The sequence below is a fragment of the Hydra vulgaris genome, chromosome 13 (genome assembly GCF_038396675.1).
Source record: "Hydra vulgaris chromosome 13, alternate assembly HydraT2T_AEP".
NCBI lineage: Eukaryota > Metazoa > Cnidaria > Hydrozoa > Anthoathecata > Hydridae > Hydra > Hydra vulgaris.
The window spans coordinates 43,173,611-43,198,543 of NC_088932.1; the positions used below are offsets into that span (position 1 = coordinate 43,173,611).

Below are 24,933 nucleotides of genomic sequence, written 5' to 3' on the forward strand. Positions count from 1 at the left end.
AACATGTCCAAATGTCAATACAACATGGTCCTAACATAATAATAAAAAAAAACTCGTGGGATTTTGTCATACAAATGATATTACCTGAATTAAAAATCGAACAAAAATCTTTTTTTAATGCTAATTAAATGAAACATAAATCAAACATTTAAATGTATTTCCACTTAAAACATAGTTGTTCATTCAGAAATAGAGTCATTTACATACATGAAACAAGTTATCCACCACATATTTTTATGAAACACATGTATTTTTTACAAATTATCACATATATTTTACTCTGCTGCAGTAAGTTTCTCTGAGAATAATGATATGACTGCATTATCTTCTTCGGATAATGAATAATCGCCACGACCATTGACTAGAAAAGGAGCATCTACTAAACAGATAATTTTTTTCAGTTTGGTAGTTTTTCTCCTCGGGAGTAACTAGCCAGCGAAAAGTATTTTTCTCTTGTCCGTTATTCATACAATTAACTCTGAAGCCAGTTATAAATACCTTAAAAAAACTAATATATGCTTTGAATAATATTATCTTCACAGTTTGTCCAATAACAGCAACCAAATGTATCACTTTCCATACAAAACAAATTTCTTTTGCAAGGTAGGCGATGTCTTCTTCATATTGATTACTATCTTCATTGTCCCCTGTCTGATTACAGTCATCATTTTTGCCATAAGCTTCTTTGTTATCGCTAATCTGACTATTTCCATCATTTTCTTCTATCGGTTCCACTAGCTTACCTTTTCTTTTCAGGTCACTAAATCTACACCAATATCAATTGCACATCTTTTTAGATATATGTAAACAAACACACAAAATTACAGTTTTCACTGAAATTTTAATTTCATATATGCAAAAGAACTATGTAACACTCAGAAACATAATCTTATTTGTAAAAGTTTTAATAGCAACAATACCTGCTTTGAAAATAAAGAACTTATCTATCGGCTAGTTACATATTGATCATGCGGAAGTTACCTTCTAAGTTGCATGTGAACCTGTTCAGGGCTCATTTTATTACCTGATTCTTTTCCACGAATAAAGTATCTATACAACAGTGCTTTCTGTTGATTTGAAAATCTAAAAAAACGTCGAACTGGTAATGCTAAACCTTGCAATACAAATATGTTCATGCAATTTAGTAGTTTGTCTTTTACAGAATCATTGTTAGAGAGTGAAGAAATTGACGTATTTAATTGTGAAGTAATTTTTATCTTATGAACAAACAAGCTGCAAACTTTATCCAAAAATATTAATGATTTTGGTACTGTATGAAGACCGGATAGCATGTGTTCTTCTAACTCAGCATTGCTTTCAAACGATAAGGTAAAATTTATTCAAAATCTTAATGAACATAATTGCCTGTCTGTTTTTCTATTAGTGACAGTTTCGCTTTATCAAATTATCTGTTTTGCTATATGGTAACAACAACTTAATCGAGGGTTGAATTTTAGGATTTCCATACTCATGTTCAATATCGAAACCAAATCTTCATACTTTTCTCACCAAATTCAAATAAGTAATAGTTGCCAATGTTCTAAATCTTTGGTCCAGTAACTACAGTTTCATCATTGCTAATTTGAGCAATTGCTACTTTTGCATCAGCGCCAAAACTATAACGTATAGCCTTGTGTATATCTTCAACAGTCAAAAAATTATTACCAGAATCAACATAGCTCCTTAAGTTTGTAACAGCGCTTGTCATATTATTCTTTTCCACTACAGAGCTAATATTTCTCTCTTTGCATACATTGTACATTACTTCAGCTAAAAGACTTTTCTGATAGCAGCCGGCATTATCAGGTTTGGTAAACATATGCTTGAAATGCGGTTGAATAAATTCTTGATATACGGTTGAATCAAATCTGAATTGGTGTTAGCAGTGGCTAACAAAACAACATCACCTATTCTCTGATCACACCTATACATTGAAGAATACATTTTATGAAGGATATATTTACATGCAAACTCATTCCTTTCATGCCAAAATAATCTCTTTGGCGCTCTTTGTATCAAACCGGAAGATTTTTTTAACAAAATTCTTCAAGCCAGAAAGCAGTTTAATTGTTTAATTGTTTAAAAGCTTCGATCTTTGCCTTTTTCTGTTGAAAATCTTTCATCGGATATTTAATGTAGTTGAAAACACCCTTTACAGCAATTTCCAAACCATAAAGAGAATCAACATCTTCAGAATTTTAAATTTTTCTTTGATCAACTTGATAGCTTTGCACAAATCATAACAATCGGGACACCACTTCCAATATCTCTGTGTTGGATTGAAGATTTTTTTTTAGATGGATTAAGAAAGCATGTTTTGAACTATAAGAAAAAATGCTTGAGTCATTGACACTAAAATTGTTTGATAACTTGTTTTCAGCTATCTTTTTCCTTTCTCAAGAGCAGCTTCAAGAGGTTCAGAATTAAATCTTTGTGCCAATTTTTTAATGTTTTAAAACCATTCATACCTGAAGCAGTGACATTATCTAATCCAGCTAAGCTTTTTCGACTTGACGGTTTTATTTCATGCAATACTTTCCACAAACTTGAATTGGTTAATGGTACATAATTGTTTTTACTGCAACTTTTTTGATAGAACATGATGGCAAATTTAACGCGGTTAAATTCGTCGTCAGTATTGCATGCGCTATCTTTTGTTCTTACCGCTGTTGTATTTCAATTTGGTTATTCCATAAGCAATATCATGTAAAATACCGCTTGTATATATATAATCTAAAAAATGTTCAGACTTTGTTTGATCAAGACTAGATCGAGTGAACACTTTCTTCTCTGAAAATGCCAACCTTTAATTAGATGCATGTCATTTTCTTACTATATCTATACAATGTTTGGTACACTCAAATGTATTAATTATAAACTATTTGGTATACTTAGTATGGTCTAATAATGAGAGGATAACTAAATTTCCAATGGAACCACTTTGTTTATATACTTTCTGAGCGCGAATGGTTTCATCTGGGAGAGGGCTGTTTAATAAGTTTTTTAAGCAAATATACCTGCATTTTAACTTATCTTTATTAGTATCTTCCAGATATTCGATCTTCCTTTTTACCTATATTTTTGTGGACTTGCATTAAAAACTTTGGTTACAGGAAGCTTCCTGATGATCCAGCAATGGTGAAACTTCAAGCCGAAGATAAAAGTTAGATAAGTGTTTTTTACTAATTAATTATTGCTCTGTTCTTTAAGAACATTGAGCACTCTATTTGTAAAATACACTAACATAATTTACATATATATATATATATATATATATATATATATATATATATATATATATATATATATATATATATATATATATATATATTTATATATATATACATATATTGTATGCATATATTTCGCCGTTTAAATAATGCTACTATACCAAAATGTATAAATAAATATTTACATGGCCGGGGTAAAAAGAAGACAAAAATAGTCTTATCACTAAGCCCCGTAGTTTATATCGTATTTTTACTTTATAAGCAGTTTTTAATAAGATAAATATATTATAATACCGTTTAAAAATTAATTGAAATATATATTTTATTTACAAACAAAATATGGCACAATTTAATAAAAGACAATAAAAACCTCAAGGTGTACAAAAAACAAAACAAAACAAAATTAAATATAAGAGGTGATTTGAAATATAAATTGATTAAAAGGACTATTTGTTAAAGTAATTTTATTGACTGTTAATCAATAATTATTAATAGGATTAAGAGTTATTTTTTACTCAGTTTAAGTTAATAATAACAACAACAGAAAAAAGCAAGCCAGTTGGCTTGTTTGCATAAGAGAAATTAAAAAGATAAATAAAAGATAAAAACCTGAAAATAATAAAAAGAAGATAAAAATAAAGTTAAAAGAAAAAAAAAAAAAATTAGAAATAACTTAATTCATTGTCAATAGTAAGAAGTTTTTGTTTAAGTTTTATTTTAATTATTGTGAAAAGAAGCAGTAGTTTTGATGTCGTTATTAAATTTAGAATTCCATAATTTGGGTCCTCTATTTGCAATAGAGAAATTGGTGGCCGTATAATAGATTTTGGATTGAGTGTAGTTTTGATTTTAAAATCTAGTAGAGCAAACATGATTTAATTGTAGAAAAAGGTATTAAAATTTAGAGGTGTCATTTTATTATCAATTTTTTACCTAAAAGTAAGTATCTGATAAATGTTTAGTTTATAAACATTGAGTATATTTAGTTAGTTAAATAAACTTTTTGAGGGTGTTAAACTGGTTACGTTTGAAATAACTCGTATAGCATGTTTTTGTCTAATGAGTAGTTTTTTTTATCTTGGTTGCGTTGGTGCTGCACCAAGCACTGTTCCCATAATTAAGGTAGCTGTGAACAAAATAAAAGTATATGTTTTTAAACAGTTTTAGTTTAAAAACCTTTTAGTTTTATACAATAAGCCAATACTTTTTGATATTTTGTTTTCTATTAAACTTATTTGTTCACGCCATGAAAGATTTTCGTCTAGAAATTCTCCTAAAAACGCGCACAGGTGCTCTCTTTTTATATTAGAATTATCGATACAAAGATAGGGAAGTTTTAATGGCATAATTTTTTTTCTCGTGGAGTATATGGAAAGAGTAAATTTGGTTTTACGTATATTTAAGAATAGTTTATTCGAGTTGAACCATTCAGTTAAGTTTGTGAGTTCCTTATTGACTGTTTCAAATAAGAAGTCGATGTTACTATTAGAGTAAAGCAAGTTTGTTTTATTGTCAAATAAAATTGAAGTTAAAGTATTAGAAAATCTATGTAAGTCGTTTATATTAACAAGAAAGAGTAGTGGTCCAAGTATTGATCCTTGAGGAGCACCGCATGAGACTGTCATATATTTTGATTTTCCTTCGTTATACGATATATGTTGTTTTCTATTTGTTAAGTAACTTTTAAACAAATCAATATTTGAGTTTTTTATGCCACAATGTTTTAGTTTAGTTAGAAGAATATTATGATCAACTGTGTCAAACGCTTTGCTGAGATCTATGAAAACCGCTACTGTATATTTTTTTTCATCAAACGCTTTAAGTATGTCATGAATAATGGCATGGTCAGTGAAATGTCTTGACTTAAATCGGAATTGTTTGTTGAAAAAAATATTATTACTATTTAGAAAGGAATAAAGTCTATTGTACATAATTCTTTCTAATATTTTTGTGAAACAATGAAGAATTGAGATCGGTCTTTAGTTTACAACGTTTGAAACATCACCAGATTTGAAAATTGATACAACTTTTGCAATTTTAACTTTTTCAGGACAAACGTCTTGTCTTAAAAATAGATTAAAAATAAGTAATAGTGGAATAGTTATATATTTTACTGATTTTATAATGACGCGACTACTGATATCATCATACTCTAAACATTTTTTAGGTTTTAACAAAAACTTTGCATCCAACAATTCTCTTACGGTAAGTTCATTATTGTCCATTACATTGATATTATTAGAATTTAAAAAAAGCTTTGAATTTTACTTTTGTGGTTTCTATTTTTGATGCTAAGTTAGAACATACATTAATATAATACTGATTAAATTGTTCTGCAGCTAAAGATTTATCTGTAATAAGTTCATTATTTGATTAAAGATTGATTGGAAAGCTATTCCGATCAAGATTTTTTTTCCAGTTACTTCTTTAATTATGTTCCAGATCTTTTGCGCTTCATTTTTGTGTTAACTGTTCAGAATAATAATGTTTTTTAGAACGTCTTAAAACTGATTCAAAAAGACGCTTATAGTTTTTACTCTTGATTTCATTTTCAGGTGTTCTGTTTTCGATAAATTTATTATATGATCGTTGCCCAGCAAGCACACAACGTTGAAACAACGTTGAATTAACGTTGATCAACGTCGATCAACGTTATTTCAACGTTGTTTCAACGTTGTGTGCTTGCTGGGTGTTGTTTTTGGACGACTTTAGAATACTCTTTGTTATCCAAGGATTTAATAGCGTTTTTGTTTTGACAAATTTCGTAGTCTCCGGAAAAACTTTGTTATAAACTTTTTGAAACTTGTTAAGGAACGCACCATATGCTTTGCTAACGCTTATAATCTTTAAAAGATGATTTTAATTTATAAAAGATAATAACTAATTAAATAATAATAATAGGTTATGAAAAGGTTTCTATAATTTCAGTTATTACTCTAGTTGTTCTTTTCATTTTTGGTAATATTATCGCACTTTTGTGACACTATAAATATTATCGCACTTTTGTGACACTATAAATATTATCGCACTTTTGTGACACTATAAATACTGGAAAGTGGTCAGAAATGTCAGATTTAAATATTTCTGTTTTAATTTTGATATTTACGAATCCGTTAGTGATTATTTGATCAATTGCAGTAGCACTTTCTTTGGTAATTCAAGAGGGTTTATTAGTGGAATGTAACCATTCTGGAAAATACAGTAAAAAAAGTTTTATTTTTTTATTTGCGTCAAGAAAGTTGAGGTTAAAGTCGCCCACGAGGTACACGCTTTTATTTGATCTTGATTTGATTATAAATATCTTTTCTACATAATATTCAAAGAGTTTTAATGTTCCAGAAGAACAGTGGGACAGAGTGTGCCAAAATACCAAAAAAACAATGTCAGCATTGCACAGCGAAATTTTGTCATAATGGTGAAGACATGTTCATTAGAGTAAATATCTAGTTAAAAAAACATTAAATATTAATTTAAGCGTAATTTTATGCGGTTATTTACACGTTAATTTGACATGTGTACCAAAACGCTTTTTGCATTTTTTATTTATCAACTTTCTTACGCTACAATTTTTTTAAATCAACTTAATTAAATTTCATTTTAAAATATATTATTTTAATAAACAATGTTTTTTACACTAAGACTTTTAAAAACAGTTTAGCGTAAGTGTAATCATAAGTTTTTATGCATCGAAGACAGACAGTTTTCGATATTTTTTTTGCTACTAACCTTTTTTACTAATTTTTTTTGCTACTAACCTTTGCTATTAGGTATCAGATAAACTATCCTCTAAAAAAGCTATTTTATGACAAATACATGCATTGAAAAGTAAAATTTTTTGATGCTTTCACTGATAAAAGTTGTTTTGTCCATTAAAAATGTTTCGCATTTTTCACTAAAATTTAATTTTTTTAATATTTTTTTTTATATTATATAATTACATGTTTATTACTTTATTTATGCATTTTATATATAAATAAGCTATTCTAATAAAAAAAACTACGAAAATAATTTTGGCACAAAAAATTCGAATTAGTCCCACTGCGAGGTGGCCTGTATATAAAGTAGATAATATTTTTCAAGGATTTGTTTGCGATTAAAATGCGCAGCAACTCGTAATTTCTTGTGTTTAGCAAAATTTTTTATTACCTCAATACGACATTAAGTTATTTATAAAAATACATAATCCCCCTGTCACCCCAGTTCCTAAATATATATTCTAGAACATTTTTCTACGGAAATTTTAAGCTCATAATGGATATTTTTCATTGAGTATAACTGATTTAATTTAAATTTTAGTAAACACTGTTAAAAAATGGCAAGTTTAAAACAAAAAGCTAGTGATGTGAAACTGAACTCAACAGAAGATATTGTTAGATTTATGCTTGAAAGTGACGAAGAAATTTCAGACTGTAGTAGTAGTGACTTAGATGATGTTATAGATGGCACAGACATCTCCACTGAAGAGGACAGCGATGATGATATGGAAAAGTCAATTGCTGAAAATAATCAAAGTATTGTTACCCAGCCTGTTTCTTTTGTTGTTCCAATTGAAAAAAGACAGCGAATGACTACAAAAAAAACAAAAGTTATGGATAATTTATGTTGGACAAAATGTAAACCTGTATCAGGTATGTGTAGGCAAATATTTCATAGTGAGCGAGGTGTCCACGAGATTTTTGAACTCTTATTCACTAATGAACTTATAGATATGATAGTCAAAATGACAAACAAATATGCAGATCAAAGTAATATAGGTAAACTTCACTCTAAGACATCACGTCTTTCCAAATGGGTAGACACAACACCTAGTGACATTCGAATGTACTTAGCTGTACTAATATACCGTGGCTTGTTACACAAACCTAGAAATGACTGGTATTATTCTAAAAACTTACTAATCACAACACCTGGATTTAGACGCCTAATGTCTCAAAATAAACTTTTACTAATTGAAACGTATTTCCACTTTGTTGACAATCAAGAGTTAGAGGAGAATTATAATCGCTCTGCAAAAATTCAACCAGTACTAGTTAGTCTAATTGAACGCTTCAGGCTTCTCCTAAATCTTAGCCGTGATATTTCGATTGATGAATCTCTGCTCTTGTGGAAATGTCGTCTAAGCTGGAAACAGTATATTCGAACAAAAAGAGTACGTTTTGGACAAAAATCATTTGTTTTGTGTGATGCAGCTACTGGATATATCTGGAATGTAATTATTTATACAGGAGCAGACACGTTAGGAATAGACAATCGTGACGAAGATTATCATGCATCTAAAATCATACTTTCTCTTCTGGATGGGTTGTTAGATTAAGGCCATTGTATTTATATAGATAATTGGTACACTTTAATAGAAATCTGCAAAATTCTCAAACAGCGCTCTACTGATCTAATTGGTACTATTCGGAGAGATCGTAAAGGTTTGCCTCTATCAGTAACGAAAGTTAAATTAAAGCGAGGAGAAAGAGTTGTAGAGTATGAAAATACATTAGGAATTTCTCTCCTACATTGGAAAGACAAAAGAGATGTATTTATGATGAGTACATGTATACCAGACACAGAGAAGATTGTAGTTAGACGTGGCATTCAAGCAAAAATACCAACTGTTATACACGAGTACAATCAGCTAATGGGTGGTGTAGATCGTTCTGATCAAATGATGACATCGTACCCAACGGAGAGAAAGCGTGTTAAAAAATGGTATAAAAAGGCTTTTAGTCATTTAGTCAACATGGCTTCTTTTAATGCACATATCATTCACAGCAAAAAAAATGGGAAACTAGATGCTCTTTATTTTAGGCTAAAGCTAATAGAGCAAATTGCTTTAAAATATGGAAATGAAGTTGAGTCTGCTTTTGATCGACGTGGTGGACGTCCAACACTTGAAGGGAATCCATTCCGACTTACCGAGTCTAACCATTACCCGAGTATGATACCTGCTACTGCTCTAAAAGTTAATGCTACAAGAAGATGCGTAGTTTGTTATAATAAACAAAACAAAACAAGAAAAGAATCATGTTACTTTTGTGCAAAATGTGATGTTGCACTATGTGTTGCACCTTGCTTTGAAAAATATCACACTGTATTAAAATATTAATTTTATATTAAAGTAATGTCTATTTAGTATTTAATATGGACCTAGTTTTATGTAATTTTATAATTTTTTAACTATTTTGTTCACTTTATCTTATAAATGCAATTTTTATAGAATTTTTTTTTTTTTTTTTCAAATTAACCTGACGCTGAGGCTATTGCGCGCTAAAATTAGGTGACGGTTAAAGGGTTAAGTGCTGGTTTGTTTTCTCCTAAAATTTTTCACATTGAGTTTGTTTATTTAATGCCTGTAATACCTTTATTTTGTCCTTATAGTGAAATAATTTGACAACTATGGTTCTGTTTTTCTTCGTTTTTTCTGGTTCTGTTTTCTTCATTTTTTCCCGTTCTGTGAGCTCTTTTAAATGAATGTTAAAAGCACATTCTTTGCATTAGTTTTATTTATTCATAATAAAACTTATCTAAATATTATTCAAATAAAAAAAATATTTAAAATTGTTTTAAAATGCAGTCGTAAGTGGTTAGCGCGCTTGCCTCCGAAACTAAAGATCCGTAGTTCAACGCCACATCTGGGCAGGCTTTATAACATCGGTAAGGAAGGAATGAACTTCCTTTCAAATACTCTTCCGTCGGTGCGGTGTAGTGACTTCTTGGGGCACCTAAAATAAAAAAACTCAGAAAAATCTAACTTTTAGAAACCCAAGTCAAGGCCCAGTCTGACTTATTGGGTAATTCAGCTCTGCACTAAATTTATACTTGAAATGCTATCAAAAATACTTGAAAAAAAAAAAGAAAAGAAATACTTGAAATACTGTTATATTATCATTCTTGTATATACTCCAATTTACTTTCACATTAAGAATTTACGCATTTATATAAGTTAATCGCAATCGAGTCTCATGGCAAATGTCCTTCTACAAGTTGTTAAGATAAAACAAATCAATACTATAAACAATTCAGAATAATAACAAATACAGTGGTAAAATTTTTTGAATTTGTTATTTTGGTTTTAATTATAGAATTTAGTCTTTTTTCTTAAACTAAGGTCTCTAAAACTTGGAGAAAACTTGTTTACTTAGAAAATAAAAATACTTTTTTTAACAAAAAGTGTCTAATAAATGCAGTTAATAGAATTTTTGAAGCTAAAAAAAAGCATTTTATATACACGTAAAAACGAAATGTTACAAACTTGTATTTAAAGTATAAGGATTTTGTTCATAAATATATATGAATTCCATCTTTGTAAAATATATACCATTTTATATATAACCATTTTTATTAAAAATTTTTAGTTGAAGAAAACATTTCTTTATAATATATTTATGTATAGTATAATATATTATCATATATATTTATTTATAAATATATATGAATTATATCTGTTTAAAATATATGCAATTTTATATAACTATATATATATGCATATACATATATTATATATATATATGTATATATATATATATATATATATATATATATATATATATATATATATATATATATATATATATATATATATATATATATATATAAATATATATATATATATATATATATATATATATATATATAACAAACTTTAATTAAAAAAATTTCAAATGATGTGTAAATATTCACAGAAACATTTCCAATTATGTCAATTTTAACTAAAAAATGACTGGCATGCTTTTGTTTTGAAACATCTTTCTTTGGTCATAATTAAAGGTTTCCTGTTATTTAGGTTCATCTCAATAACATTATTTCTGTATGTACGTCCATATATAACTTCGGTGCTAGAATCATATCCGATTACATCCAAAAATTGAATTGAAAAAACTAAAAAAAATTATTAAACAATAATATTAGGCATGTTTTAAAAGTACTAGCAAAAAAACATCAAAATTAAAATAATGATAAAAAATATTCTTTTAGTCTTTAAAGTCTTATTTTATTGTTGTTTATAAAAAACAATTCTAATAATTCAATTAATTTCAAATTTATAAATAAATTGATACTTTAAGCTTGTGCAAAGCTTTTCTTTGTACAAAGCTTTTCTTATACAAATTATTTTGCTAATTTTTTTGAGATTTTCTTTCTTCTTCTTTAGAAGCTTTCAATTTAGAAATCCTCTTTTCATTAAATTTTTTGCAAAAAAATACAACAAAAAAAACAACAAAACAAAAACAAACAAAAAACAACCTATTTTATTGATACAGTGTTTTTTTATAAGGTTGATTTGTTATAGTTGTGTCATATTTAATTATATTTATTATCGTTTTAAATTATTTTATATAGTTTTAAATATCTTATGCAAGTAAAAATCTTTTTTTTGTTATGTAAGTAAAGATTTTTTTGTTTCTTAAATAAATATAAAAGCTACATTTTACTTAATCACAAGCTTTATCAAGGAATCTTCTGGCTAACAAAAAGCATTTTTAAATTCTTATATTGACTAACTAAAACAACTTCTGCTGGTCCCAACAATCAAAGCAATCCCTTCAAATTATTAATCGAAGCTCAACAAAACTTTGTATAAAAATGATTGTTATAAAAATCATTGGCTGCCTTGACGAGTCATACAGAAAAAAAAAACATCGTTTTTTCATTAGTAGTATCATTTTTTTAATTCAAATCGGTACTTCTAAATCTGTATTTTGTTTATTGATTTTTTTTTTAATAATAACTTAATATTAGTTTTTATATTTATTAGTCATCTATTTTATGTTTAACATTTTTTTACAAACTATAATTATTAAATTTACTTAAAATTACCATAATAAACATTTTATATAAAATACAATTTTTTTTTACTTTTAAAAGTATGTAAAACCAACTGTTACAAAATTAATTTAAAAAAATCTAAATCAATTTAAATATCAACAAAGCGTTGACAACTTTTCAAATAATTAATAAATACATACACGTAATTATTCCTGTGGATATTTCACGTTGATAGCAAGGACTTGGTTGTCTAACAAAAACAAACTACATGTAATCAAAAATAAAGCATGGATGCTTAAAATTTTAAACCATTTTTCATAACAAAATAAATAAAATATGTATGTAATGAAAATTTTTTCATTTCCAATTTTTAAAAACAATAAAGCTAATATAAAGTTTAAATAAAGTTTAAATAAAGTTAAATTATCCTTTCACACTTTATTTATTTTTTGTACTATTTTTGAAACGAGAAAACTAAACAAAAAAACAAAAAAAAATACACTTGTTTACTATTGCAAATCATATTTTATAATTTTACAACTTTTAAATCTAATAATAAGAGCCTCATAAAAAACCTAAAAATTAGTGATGATACCAATTTCAATTAAATTGACTAAAAGTTGACTGCTCGATAGTCAAAATTAGTCAACTTTGAAAATTTAAATATTTATTTTATTTGACAATAGATTTCCTACCAATAGACTAAAAGTTATTATAGTCGAGTTAATCTTAACATTCTCATATCTTTTCATTCGATTTAACTATTTTAATCTTTAATTTTTGTTTGTTTTTTTACTAACAATAGTATGTACTATTATATCTATTAACATTATGTATATATTTACAGTTTTTTGTTTACTCTCAAGAACTTTTATCTAAAGTTTAAGGGGGTCCTAGAATATTAGGGCCTTGGGATAATTGTTCTGTTGTTGGAACAGTCCTTCTTTCATACTGTTTTATTCCACTATTATTTAAATGACATATCACACTATTATTTTAATATACATACATAAATATCATATTTAAAAATAAAAGGCAAATACAAAATACTTTCTTATTTTTATTCAACTATTTAAGAAAAAAAATATTACTCTTATTTAAAAATGTAATAGTCGATTTAGTCAACAGTCAAACTATTTGAAACTTGTAAAGATGTTCTTTTCATAGCTTTCAGTGCCTCAATTAAACAAGGAATTTTCCCAGAATAGTTACAAATTGCAAAGTTACACCATTTACAAAAATGGTAAACAATCCCAAAAAGCTAATTATCGCCCCATCTCTGTGCTCTCTATATTCTCAAAAATCATGGAAAGAACTATGTGCTGTATTATTATAATATAGAAAAACCTTGATAAAAATGACCTACTGTATGTTAATCATTTTAGTAAAAAGGATAACTAAATATAGCATGCAATTATTCAATTTGTAGATGAAATTTCAAAATCTTTTGAACCATCAAAATATACCTTAGATATCTTTATCGACCTATCGAAGGTCTTTGATACGGTTGACTATCACATTCTACTTGAAAAACTTACTATGGAGTAAATAGCCAAGTGTTAAGGTGGTTTAAAAGTTACTTAACAAACCGAAAACAATTTGTTGTTGGTAATGACAACTATCACAACAATTATTTAAATATTACCTGAGGAGTTCCACAAGATTCAATCCTCGACCCCCTTCTTTTTTTCAATCTATATAAATGATCTAAATAAAGCTACTAATCTGATGAGCATCATTTTTGCTGATGATACTCATTTATTCATCTCTAAGAATGATATTAGCAAACTTTTAGCCACCGTAAAAAAAAAAAAAAACTTTTATCCCACTGGTTCAAATCAATAGATTAACATTAAATACTGACAAAATTAAATAGACTTCTTTTTGTTGTAAGAAAAAATTTTTTTTTTACTCTCAAACTTGTCTCAAATCTTTATTATGAAATTAAAATAAAAAGAGACTCCGATATTTAATTCTAAGGTGTTTATCTCGATGAGAACATTACTTGGAATCAGCAAATTAGTTATGTACGCGCCAAAGTTCCTAAAAACATTGGAGTTTAATACAAAGCTCGAACTTATCTCAATAAAAAAACTTCAGACAACTTTATTTCTCATTTATTCACTGCTACATAAACTACGCTAATACTGCCTGGAGAAGTACTGAAAAAAGTAAATTACATTGTCTTTATCGAAACATGTGATTTGCATAATTAACTTTGCTGATAGTTTTCCTCATTGTAAACCTTATTTTACTGAAGATTTAAATATATTTGAACTCAACGTTTTAAATATTTTATGCTTTGTTTTTATGTGGAAAAACAATCTATCCCCCCCCGTCTTAAAAGATCTTTTTAGTTTAAACCCCAGCAGCAAATGCACTCTTAAAAAAAAAAATTTTACGAATCTTTTTGTCAAACAAATTTTAATCAATTAAGTCTTACATATTGTGTAAAGCACGTATGAAATAAACATGCTATGCCAAATTTTGATCAACAAAATTCTTTTTGTTTTTTTATAAAGCAAAATAAAAAGATCAATTCTTTCCTCGATAACATTTTACAATATTATTTTATCTACAATTTATCTTTAATTTATTTATCTCTAAAGTTTTGTACTTATGTTGTTTACAAACATTTATATTGTTTTTATATTTATATTATGTTGTTTAAATTGTTAACAGTTTTGCTTATGTAAAAAATGATCTCTCTCTCTCTCTCTCTCTCTCTCTCTCTCTCTCTCTCTCTCTCTCTCTCTCTCTCTCTCTCTCTCTCTATATATATATATATATATATATATATATATATATATATATATATATATATATATATATATACATACATACATGACTATCACTGTAAACTAATCAAAGAAGTAAAAAGAAAAATGAACAAACAAAAACAAACAGCAACAGCAACTACTTAAAATGCAGTTTGAAATTTTTTTTTACAGTAAAAAGCATGTGTTTTATTATCTTTATAAGGAACGCCAGATAGACCTATTTAATTTATCAAAAAAGTTTGGAATAATATGTTTCTTTTTACTTTTTTTACTGATATTGTTGGCGCAATTATGTAATATGATATGCCTCAGACTGTCAAACTTGTGTGAAATTGCTCTAACTATTACACCACTACTGAAAAAATACTTTCATAAAGAACATTTACACAAATTATTCTTTAATTAGTTTTAGTCTACAAATCAAGACATTATATGTTAAAAACACTGAAATTAGGACATATTTTTGAAAGAAAAACTTTTTCAGAAACTTTTAGTTTTTATTTGAATTCACCTCACCAAGGCTACAAAGACGACTACAATGGAGGAGGCTACTTTTAGTTGTGGTTAAAACACTCTCTTAACTCTTTAACTCTGAAACACAAACCTTGACGAACAAGCTCGGAAAAACAAGTTAAGCGTGATACTAAGAGGGACAAGGTGAATATCAAACTCGGAACTTCTTGCTTATGAGGCGAGCGCTCTACCACTTCCTAACTACCTCATTATAATTACAGAAACCAAGACACTTTACAAATTATTGAAATATTTTATAAGTTTTACTGTTGACTAGCTAAACTATTTATATTACAAGAAAAAAAAAACAAAAAAAAAAACAGCATAAACTGTACCTTTTCTGCATGTTTGTGCACACAAAATAATATTTTTCAGTCTGAAAAAATGTTTGGTTTGGTCCGCTATATGACGATATTGGATTCATTTTGACTACTAATGAAATTATAACTATTAATTATAACTCTTGGTTTCTATTTTTTCAAAATCAGTATATCAAATAAAACTTTTAAACAAATAAATCTATAATCTAGACAAGCAAGGACATAAAGTGTTGTATATAAAGCTGTGAATGTAATGTAAAACATTAAAAAATTTTATAAAAATATTTTTATATACTTGTTATAATTTATAATTTGATAATTAATGTGGAAAAACAATTAATAATGATTTTGATAATTTTGACTAAAATAATTAAACCAATAAAAATAGCAATGAAAATTAAATTACTAAACAACAGTTATACTTCTACTTTTTTTATTACCTCAGATAATTATATGAAAATTTTATTAAAAAAAGATATGTACATGCATTTGCTTTTAAAATGTAGAAAAATATTTTGCATGAGGTATGTGAAATAGTTGGTTTCACTCGTTTCAAATCAAGCTAATGTTTTCTAGCTTAAAGGCACCATTTAAACGAAATTGTCCTGGTAATTTGATAAGCACACCTACTCTTTCAATTTTCCTTTTAAATGCACAATAAGACATACACCCTTGACTAATCAATCTTATACTTACAAATTTTATCATTTTTACATTTATGATTATATAGGTTTACAGTCTGACAAAAAACCTGACCTTGACCTGTGCCTAAGACATAACAAAAAAATCTTGGTAGTACTCAAGCTTCTGACTCTATTTCAAGAGCAGTAATAAAATGAAAAGTGTTGTTATACTGATCACAGGGGCAAAGTTATTGCTAGATATTAGCAATTAGTTTTAGGCATGACAGGTTAGAAAACAAACTTCATACCAAAAAACACACACAAAAATGAATTAACAAAATTTTTATTCATCTTTTTGTAATCCATGACATGCCAAAAAAACCAAGTAATTTTTAAGTTAATAATAAAATTAATAAGTTAAAATATACAACTTTACCTGGTGTTTTAAATCTTTCTATTATAGGCACATTGAAATTCAGTTGATTAACTTTAAATACTGCGTCTCCATAACAACAACTCCATTTTGAATGACCTTCCATAGATGCATTAACCCTACAATTCAGATTTTTTCCATAAACAAAGATAGACGAAAACCATGCAGGTGAATCTTTAGAAAGTTTGGGGACCTTAAAATAATATTATTTTCTGTTATAGAAAAGTACAGTTTTTTTTTGATGTGAATACTTAAACTTTTTTAGATACTAACCCTTGATACGAACACCTACTTTTTTAGATAATAACACAAAATATGAATTTTTTCAGATACTAATATTTTTTTATATACAATTTAAATACAATACCAATCCTATTAAGTGTTTATCAACAACATTATATTAAAATATGTTGAACTTTGTTATATTAAAATATGTTGAACTTTGTTATTATATTAAAACTAGCTGGAGTTACCCGGCGTTGCCCTGGTCAATATTTAAACTGGCTTACCTGATATCTGTACACAAAAATGGGCCCAAAAATGGGCCCAAAAAATGGTCCCCCTTGACCCCGGGTACGGGGTCAAAACCCAGCTAAGAATCTTCTCCCCCTCGAGGACTACCCCCATGCCAAATTTCATCAAGATCGGTCCGGCGGTTTGGATTTCTATAGAGAACAAACAAACAAACAAACACACACACAAACACACATTGCCCTTTATATATATTAAGATTAAGATAAGATAAGAACATAAGATAGCTGGAGTTACCCGGCGTTGCCCGGGCCAATATTTAAACTGGCTTACCTGATATCTGAACACAAAAATGGTCCAAAAAATGGTCCCCCCTGACCCCGGGGGTCGGGGTACGGGGTCAAAACCCAGCTAAGAACTTTCTCCCCCTCGAGGACTACCCCCATGCCAAATTTCATCGAGATCGGTCCAGCGGTTTGGATTTCTATAGAGAACAAACAAACAAACAAACACACACACAAACACACATTGCCCTTTATATATATTAAGATTAAGATTAAGATAAGATAAGAAGATAAGATAGCTGGAGTTACCCGGCGTTGCCCGGGCTAATATTTAAACTGGCTTACCTAATATCTGTACACAAAAATGGGCCCAAAAATGGACCCAAAAATGGTCCCTCCTGACCCCGGGGTCAGGGGGGCCCATTTTTGGGCCCCCTCGACCCCGGGGATCGGGGTCAAAACCCAGCTAAGAACCTTCTCCCCCTCGAGGACTACCCCATGCCAAATTTCATCGAGATCGGTCCGGCGGTTTGGATTTCTATAGAGAACAAACAAACAAACACACACACATTGCCCTTTATATATATTAAGATATGTTGAACTTTGTTATTATATTAAAATATGTTGAACTTTGTTATTATATTAAAATATGTTGAACTTTGTTATTATATTAAAATATGTTGAACTTTGTTATTATATTAAAATATGTTGAACTTTGTTAAAAAAATAGATTGCATTCACAGCACTTGTATACTTTTTTGTGCCAAATAACTGATAAGTTTTATCTTAAACTTTTTTTCCAAATATCTCATAATGTAAAACATTAAATGTACTTTTTTGATATAGTGCTGTCGATTTATTTAATATTTCCTTTTCCTTTTGGACTTTTTTCATTAAATTACAACTTTAAAATTTTATGAAGGAACAGCTGCTTATTGCTACATACTTAAAAGAAAAAACTAGATTTAAATAAAAGAAGTGTAACCATAAAAGTTAAGGGTTACACTTCCTAAATTTATATGGACATGTTTTATTTTAGTTTTTTGCATTATCTTTAAATAATTATAATGGCACTAAAGCCAAACCAAAAATTTTAAAAAAGATTAGATTTAAAAAAAAAAAATTATTTTTGTCTGCCTGTTTTTGGTAGAAAAATTATTTTATACCAAAAACAGTCAAAAGACTTGGAAAAATATTGTTTATACTTATTTTTATACCATAAACAGTCAAAAGACCTAGAAAAATATTGTTTATACTTATTTTTACTTTTATTTTAGATAAAAGTTCAAAATATAAAAAAAAAACTTAATGAGATTGAACAACAAAATAATGTAAAAAACAAATGAAAATAAGAAAAAAAACGTACTATTATTCTAATACTAAATATTTTATGGGTATAATATTAAAAAAAGACAACATACCAAGTACCTTAATCTGCTGTAACACTATTAATGCAATTAACTAACTAAATAACAACTATTAATGCAATTAACAATGTTTAAAAAAATGCTTGTAACTTTAAAGTTCAAGGAAAAGACATTCTTGCTGGATTTAATAATGGGAAAGATCCTAAAAAGCATTAACACAAATCATAACACTGGTAAATAAAGTTGAAACTTTTCTTTACCATATGCACTTTTATGGTATTACTTTATTAGGTGGTTGCAAGAACAACCATTTAAAAAAATTTGTTGACAAAGATTTTTTTTTTAATAATTTAAATACATTTCAAAAAGCAATGACCTCATAAACTAAAAATATAAAAAAATATAATTAGGGAATTATGAACTAAATATTCCTTGCAAACTTTTCTTCTGATTGGGCCCTTTAGTTGGATCAACATATTTGAATTTAGTTTGACACAACTCTTCTCATTGATTACGCTCATGAATTCTCAGGGAAAAATTGCAGACATCAGCCTAAAAAAAGAATCTTGAGTGATATGTCGCAATTTAATGCTTGATAAGCCAACAATTTGATAACAACTCTCTGGAGCTCTCACTCTTATAACTACCCAAAAAACTTTCAACAAAATTTTCCAAACAAAAGTTTTTATTCTTTTTTTATGCGTTGCTAAAAACTCTAAGTTCTTCTTTAAATACTGAACTTTTAATTAACTTCCTGATATTATGTCTGATGTATTCACAATTAGCATATAATTAGCATATAATTAGTAGATTTATCATGTGGCAAATAACAGTTTTAATTTCAAAAAGAAATTTTTTTATGATGAAAACTACAACATGCTTGGAAAAATAAAATTTTCAGAAACTATTTTAAATCATAAACTACAACTTTTTTTTTTTTCAATTATCCATTTATTCAACCAAAAATTGAAAAATTACAACTTTATTATTAGTTATTAGAGTGACACCTAGCCTGTTTGTTTATTTTATTTAGTGAACTAAATAAAATAAACAAACAAAAAAATCAACAGCAATAATAATAAATAAAGACATGCATAAATTAAATTAATTTAAAAAATAATAATAATGATAAAGCTATAATAAATTAAATAATATGACAAAAAATATGAAAACACTCAATTAATAACAACAGCAAACAAAAATAAAAATAATTAGCAAAACAGCACAAATAAAAACAAACTTTACGCAAACAAAAAGGCAAAACACAAAAACTACAAAACTAAAATTCAAACACAAAAGCTTGTACAAAATAAAATAAAATAAAATTAAAAACAATTTACAATCTTTTGTTATTTTATCGAAAAAAGAAAGGTGTAGAAAAAAACAAACTGCAATTAAAACAATTAGCAACAACAGACAAAATAATAACAAACTTTACGCAAACGAAAAGGTAAAACACAAAAACTACAAAATGAAAGCAAAAGCTACAAAACGAAAATGCAAATATAAAAACTTCTACAAAATAAAATAAGATTAAAAAAAAATCTTCTCTTATTTTTCGCAAAAAAAAAAAAAAAAAGGTGTAGAAAAATTCATAGTGCACAGTTGTCTAAAAAGGGTCCTAACCTCTTCGTGAAAATTCCAACTGGCATTTGCAATTCATGTAAAAGCAAACTATAATGACTTCATACTGTTAGTATTATTGGACAGATACCAGACTTGTACAATTCTAATTTGATTATCATTAAGCCATCTACAAGGTATTCGGGTGCTTACCAGCGTATAATTTGTAGTGTGGCCAAATCAAAGCTCAAAGAAAATCTGCCACAGATTGAGCTTGATATATTGAATTAAAAAACAAAAGTCTACCCTGAAACAAACCATATCAAAGTTTTCAGTCCCAAACCTTCATCATCACATCACAGCTGAAAAAAGATGCAGTATTTGTTTGTCAGTATTTGCAAAAAGGACATCCACAGGCAAAAAAAGGCAGAAAAATGTACATAAACTTGCTGTAGAGGACCATAAGTGTGCTGAACAAATAGCAACTGATTTAACATCTAAAAAAGATGCCTTTTAGGAGGTACTGTCAACCTTAGTCGAGCAAGTGGAGGTAAATCTGTAAAAGTTCTGCCAGGACAATCAGGGAAGTACAAGTAGCAACTACATACTGCTGAAACATTGGTCCAAGTTCAAAACAATATGAACCTGTAGTTTTTTCTCGTAATCAACAAATCAATAAACAGATAAATTAAATCAATAAACGATAATCTTTTCTCCTAACTAAAACTCTCCTATTTACAAATTTTTCCTCAAAATATATACTCTATGCTTTTCCTAAAATATCCTTCAAAACACCGTCATAAATCACCGCAAAAACATATTTACAATTATTATTGGAATAAACTATTAAAGTTATTAAATCTCTAACGTCATTAAATGTTCTAGAACTTTCCGGAATTACACTCCTCCTTGATCCTTACGAATCATCCAAATAGCAATCAAAGTATTTCGAAGGCATGCGCCGTTCCCGACCACTCCGTCGCAAAAGCATGTCGATTTCTTGGGGTCTATCTTCAGCTTCAACATTCTCCACGTTCGTCTCTAATACATCTTTAACTTGCTCTCCTTGATTTTTAGCGTTCTCTAGACCAGTTTCAGTATTCATCTCTATTTCCACATCAGGGATAATGCAGGACTGAGTATCATTTCGAGGTCTAACGTGTTTCACATGACGCAGAATGCCGTTCACTTCTACGATTTGTTTCGACACATTCCGAGTTATCGTAGCTGGTTGCCACTTTGTATAGGACCTCGCATTTGGTGGTTTCAGCCAGACTTTATCGCTGATTCGAAACCTCTTTTTCGTGACATTTTGCACAGGAAGATTCTTTTTTCCCAATCCTTTCACACCAATGGTATAACTGTATATTTTGTCCATCGGACTTGCACCATTTTTGTCAGCTGAGACATTGTACCAATATAGTGCTTCCGGTATCGACATTTTCAATCGTTCAGCTATTCTCTTGATCGTACGGTGGTTTCTTTCTACAATTCCATTTCCTTCAGGATAGTAAGCGGCTCTAAATCTAATTTGTACTCCCCAACTATCAAGGAAACTCCTAATCTCTTTAGTATTAAATGTCGGCTCATTGTCAGTCAATATTTCAGACGGTGCTCCACGTTCACAAAAAATAAGACGGAGTATTCGGACTATGGCAAGACTTCCGTATGAGCTTGATAATTGTCGCCACAACGTGTATTTTAAAGGTCCGTAATCAATTAGACTCAAAAACTTGTCAGTGCCATAATGCGTGATGTCCATGTCTAATCTCTCCCAGTTTCCTTCAACATCCAATTTCCGCTTTTCCCACCGTATTGGCGCTGGATCTATTGACTGACATGGTTTGCAACTTTTTATCACATTTCAAACATCGTTTTCAGTAGCAGTCGGAATAGCTTTACGAACAAAGTTTAACGTTCGATTCACTCCGAAATGTCCAGTTCTTTGGTGTATATCGGAAATAGATTCAGCCTTTGTAGCTACGATTCCCATACAACTATTCCGACACTCTGGCACAGTCAGTTTGTTGAACCATCTGCTGCAAACTCTTGTTAATGCGTCAGCCAAATTATCTTTAGAAGGAATGAGTTTTACCTCAACGCTAACATTGTATTCTTCAATTAGCTGTTGCAACACGCTCAGTCTTCTTCGAATCAGCATTTCACCCGTCGCTTTTGATCTCAACCTTGATTTTCCTGTAAGGGCGTCAGAAACCCAGTGGAATACTGTCACGGAATCGGTAAAAACAGTGACTTTCTTCAGCTTCCACATCAGAGCCATATTCATTCCACATAACACAGCGTCTAATTCTGCCATGTTTATATGAATATCAGACGTTTCTTTTCGCAGCCATGTTGCATCCTCCACAGTAGTTTCCCCAACTTGAATAAGAGCATCAACCCACACTTTTCCCTCATCACCACACACAGCCCAATCACCACAAGCAGGCTCGCAACGCTCCACCTCAGCAAATACTTCTTTAAGCACCCACTTAACGTTCTCATCACAAATTCTCATCGTCCCAACCCTTCGTCAGACTGGCAGCTTTCCTCTTCAAGAGACTACAAATCACTTGCAGCCAACCACACACGGGTAAATGACCTACCAACTGTCCACAGATTGAAAACACAACTCATATGGTTAACTTTTGCGAGATAGCATCAACTCGATTCTCTCTGGATTACATCAGTTTGTTACCAACCTTGCGCACACACAATCCTAACACACGAACTCCATCATTATCAATCTGCTCACCTTCTTTACTTTCTAAACCATATTTTAAAAAATGCCTCTTGACATAATCAAGACTCACCACACTTTCGTCTACAAAAATATCGTCAACATAAGCGGACGTTCCACTCTTCACTAATTCGTCTTGATCAATGACGGCACTCACAACGGATTTCATGATCATTGGCGCAACGTTCAATCCGAAACCAAGTCGTATCAAACAATACCTTTTATTTCGAAACACCACTGTTTGGAAGGGCCAAAGAGATTTATCAGTTTTTAGTTGAAGATAAGCCTTGCGTAAATCAATAATTGCTGGTTTTTTACCCATTCTTCTCCATTCTCTAAGCTTTTCGACACACACATCTGCATCTCTCGTGTATGTCTCAATGAAATCGTTAGCTTCTCTCCAGTCCAGAACAAGTCGGATTTTGTGGTCTTTGTTTCTCTAAATGACAGCCATTAAAGGAATCTGCCCTTTGGGCGGCCCCAATTAATTTTCGTCATACTCTAACAGCCACTTCCGATCAATCCAATCCTGTAGTTCGTTTTCATAGTCTGCTCTAGCGTGTTGTGGAATTCCGTACTGTGCCACTTTATTGCGCAATCGGTCGGGGCTTTCTCCATCTCTCCATTTCCATTTGACTCTCCATTCAACACCATTAAAAACTGCTTCGTGATATTTCTGTTTTATTTCGATTTTCTTAACTTTGTCCTTGTTCAAAGCCGATGCTCCACAGTAACTCAATCCGATCTTCGCTTTTCCCAAAGGAGAAATGGATACTCCTCCTAGTAATTTAATGGAACTCATTCCGAGCATCATATTAACTCCAAACGGTTGGAAGTCCACTAAAATAACTTCATCACGTGAAGTTATTTTAGTGGACCATCAACCTCAAGAATCACGACCGCTGACCCAGTGCACTGATGAACTTTTCCTTCAAACGTTACTACCTTTTGAGAGTTTGAGTACCTACATTGACTTTTGGGCAGGAATTTTTTATTCAAAATCGTCTTCGAACATCCTGTGTCCACTAAAGCTGTCGCAACCATACCGTTAACTTTTAAACGAATAACAGATAATGTGCTCATTCCACCGTTGTTAAGGAGCGAGGTAGCGCAGATTCCTCGCTCCTGCAATCGTTTCCCTGCAGCTTCCAGCATTTCGATGCAATGTGTCCTTCCTCACCACATTTAAAACATCTAACAGTCTTCGGTGACAAGTTCTTCGCAAGCAAACAATTCTTTGCAACGTGATTCAAACCTTTGCAGTTGTAACACACTAACGCGGTTTTTGTAGCATGGCGTCTAGATACAGCGCCAACAGCGTCACTGTCAATCACATTTGCACAGTTCAAAGCAGCTCTCACTCTGGGTAACATTATATCAATCGGGTCCATTACGGCTCGAAATCTTGATGATAAAACTTCTGGCAAACCCACAACAAACGCCAAACGCACAGACTCCTCTGATAATTTAGCAAGATAGGCTAATTGTCTTAAATCAGCCAAAAACACGTCGGCTTTTTCTCCGTCGCATAATTTTCGTTTTGTAAACAGTTCATATGCAGTATAGGCATCTACAGAAAACACCGCTAATAACACACGCTCGACTTCCACAACATCTTTTTTATCTTCCGCGGTTAAAGCATTGTACACTGCATAAGCAGCTTCTCTAAGAAGAATCGGAAAAAGTAGTTCAAGCTTTAAGTTCTGAATTTCAGCAATCACTTTCGTTCGTTGAATCCAAACAGCAGCATCCAAAGTGCCATCATATGTTTCAAACATATCAAATAATCTCATACTTGGTTCCATGCCCGGCTAGCTTGTAGTTTTTTCTCGTAATCAACAAATCAATAAACAGA

General features: G+C 29.7%; 1 protein-coding gene across 1 annotated transcript in view; it reads right to left on the minus strand.

Moving 5' to 3' along the window:
• Window positions 1-10,887: 10,887 nt before the first annotated feature.
• Window positions 10,888-24,933, minus strand: part of LOC124815535 (uncharacterized) — a 38,712-nt gene continuing 24,666 nt past the window's right edge. Inside the window, exons 3-6 of the mRNA XM_065816195.1 lie at window positions 16,657-16,846; window positions 15,613-15,709; window positions 12,185-12,234; window positions 10,888-11,099 (exon numbers count right to left, since the gene is read on the minus strand). Of these exons, the coding sequence (XP_065672267.1) occupies window positions 10,927-11,099; window positions 12,185-12,234; window positions 15,613-15,709; window positions 16,657-16,846 (510 nt within the window). The 3' untranslated portion in view covers window positions 10,888-10,926. The remainder of the gene's footprint in view (window positions 11,100-12,184; window positions 12,235-15,612; window positions 15,710-16,656; window positions 16,847-24,933) is intronic.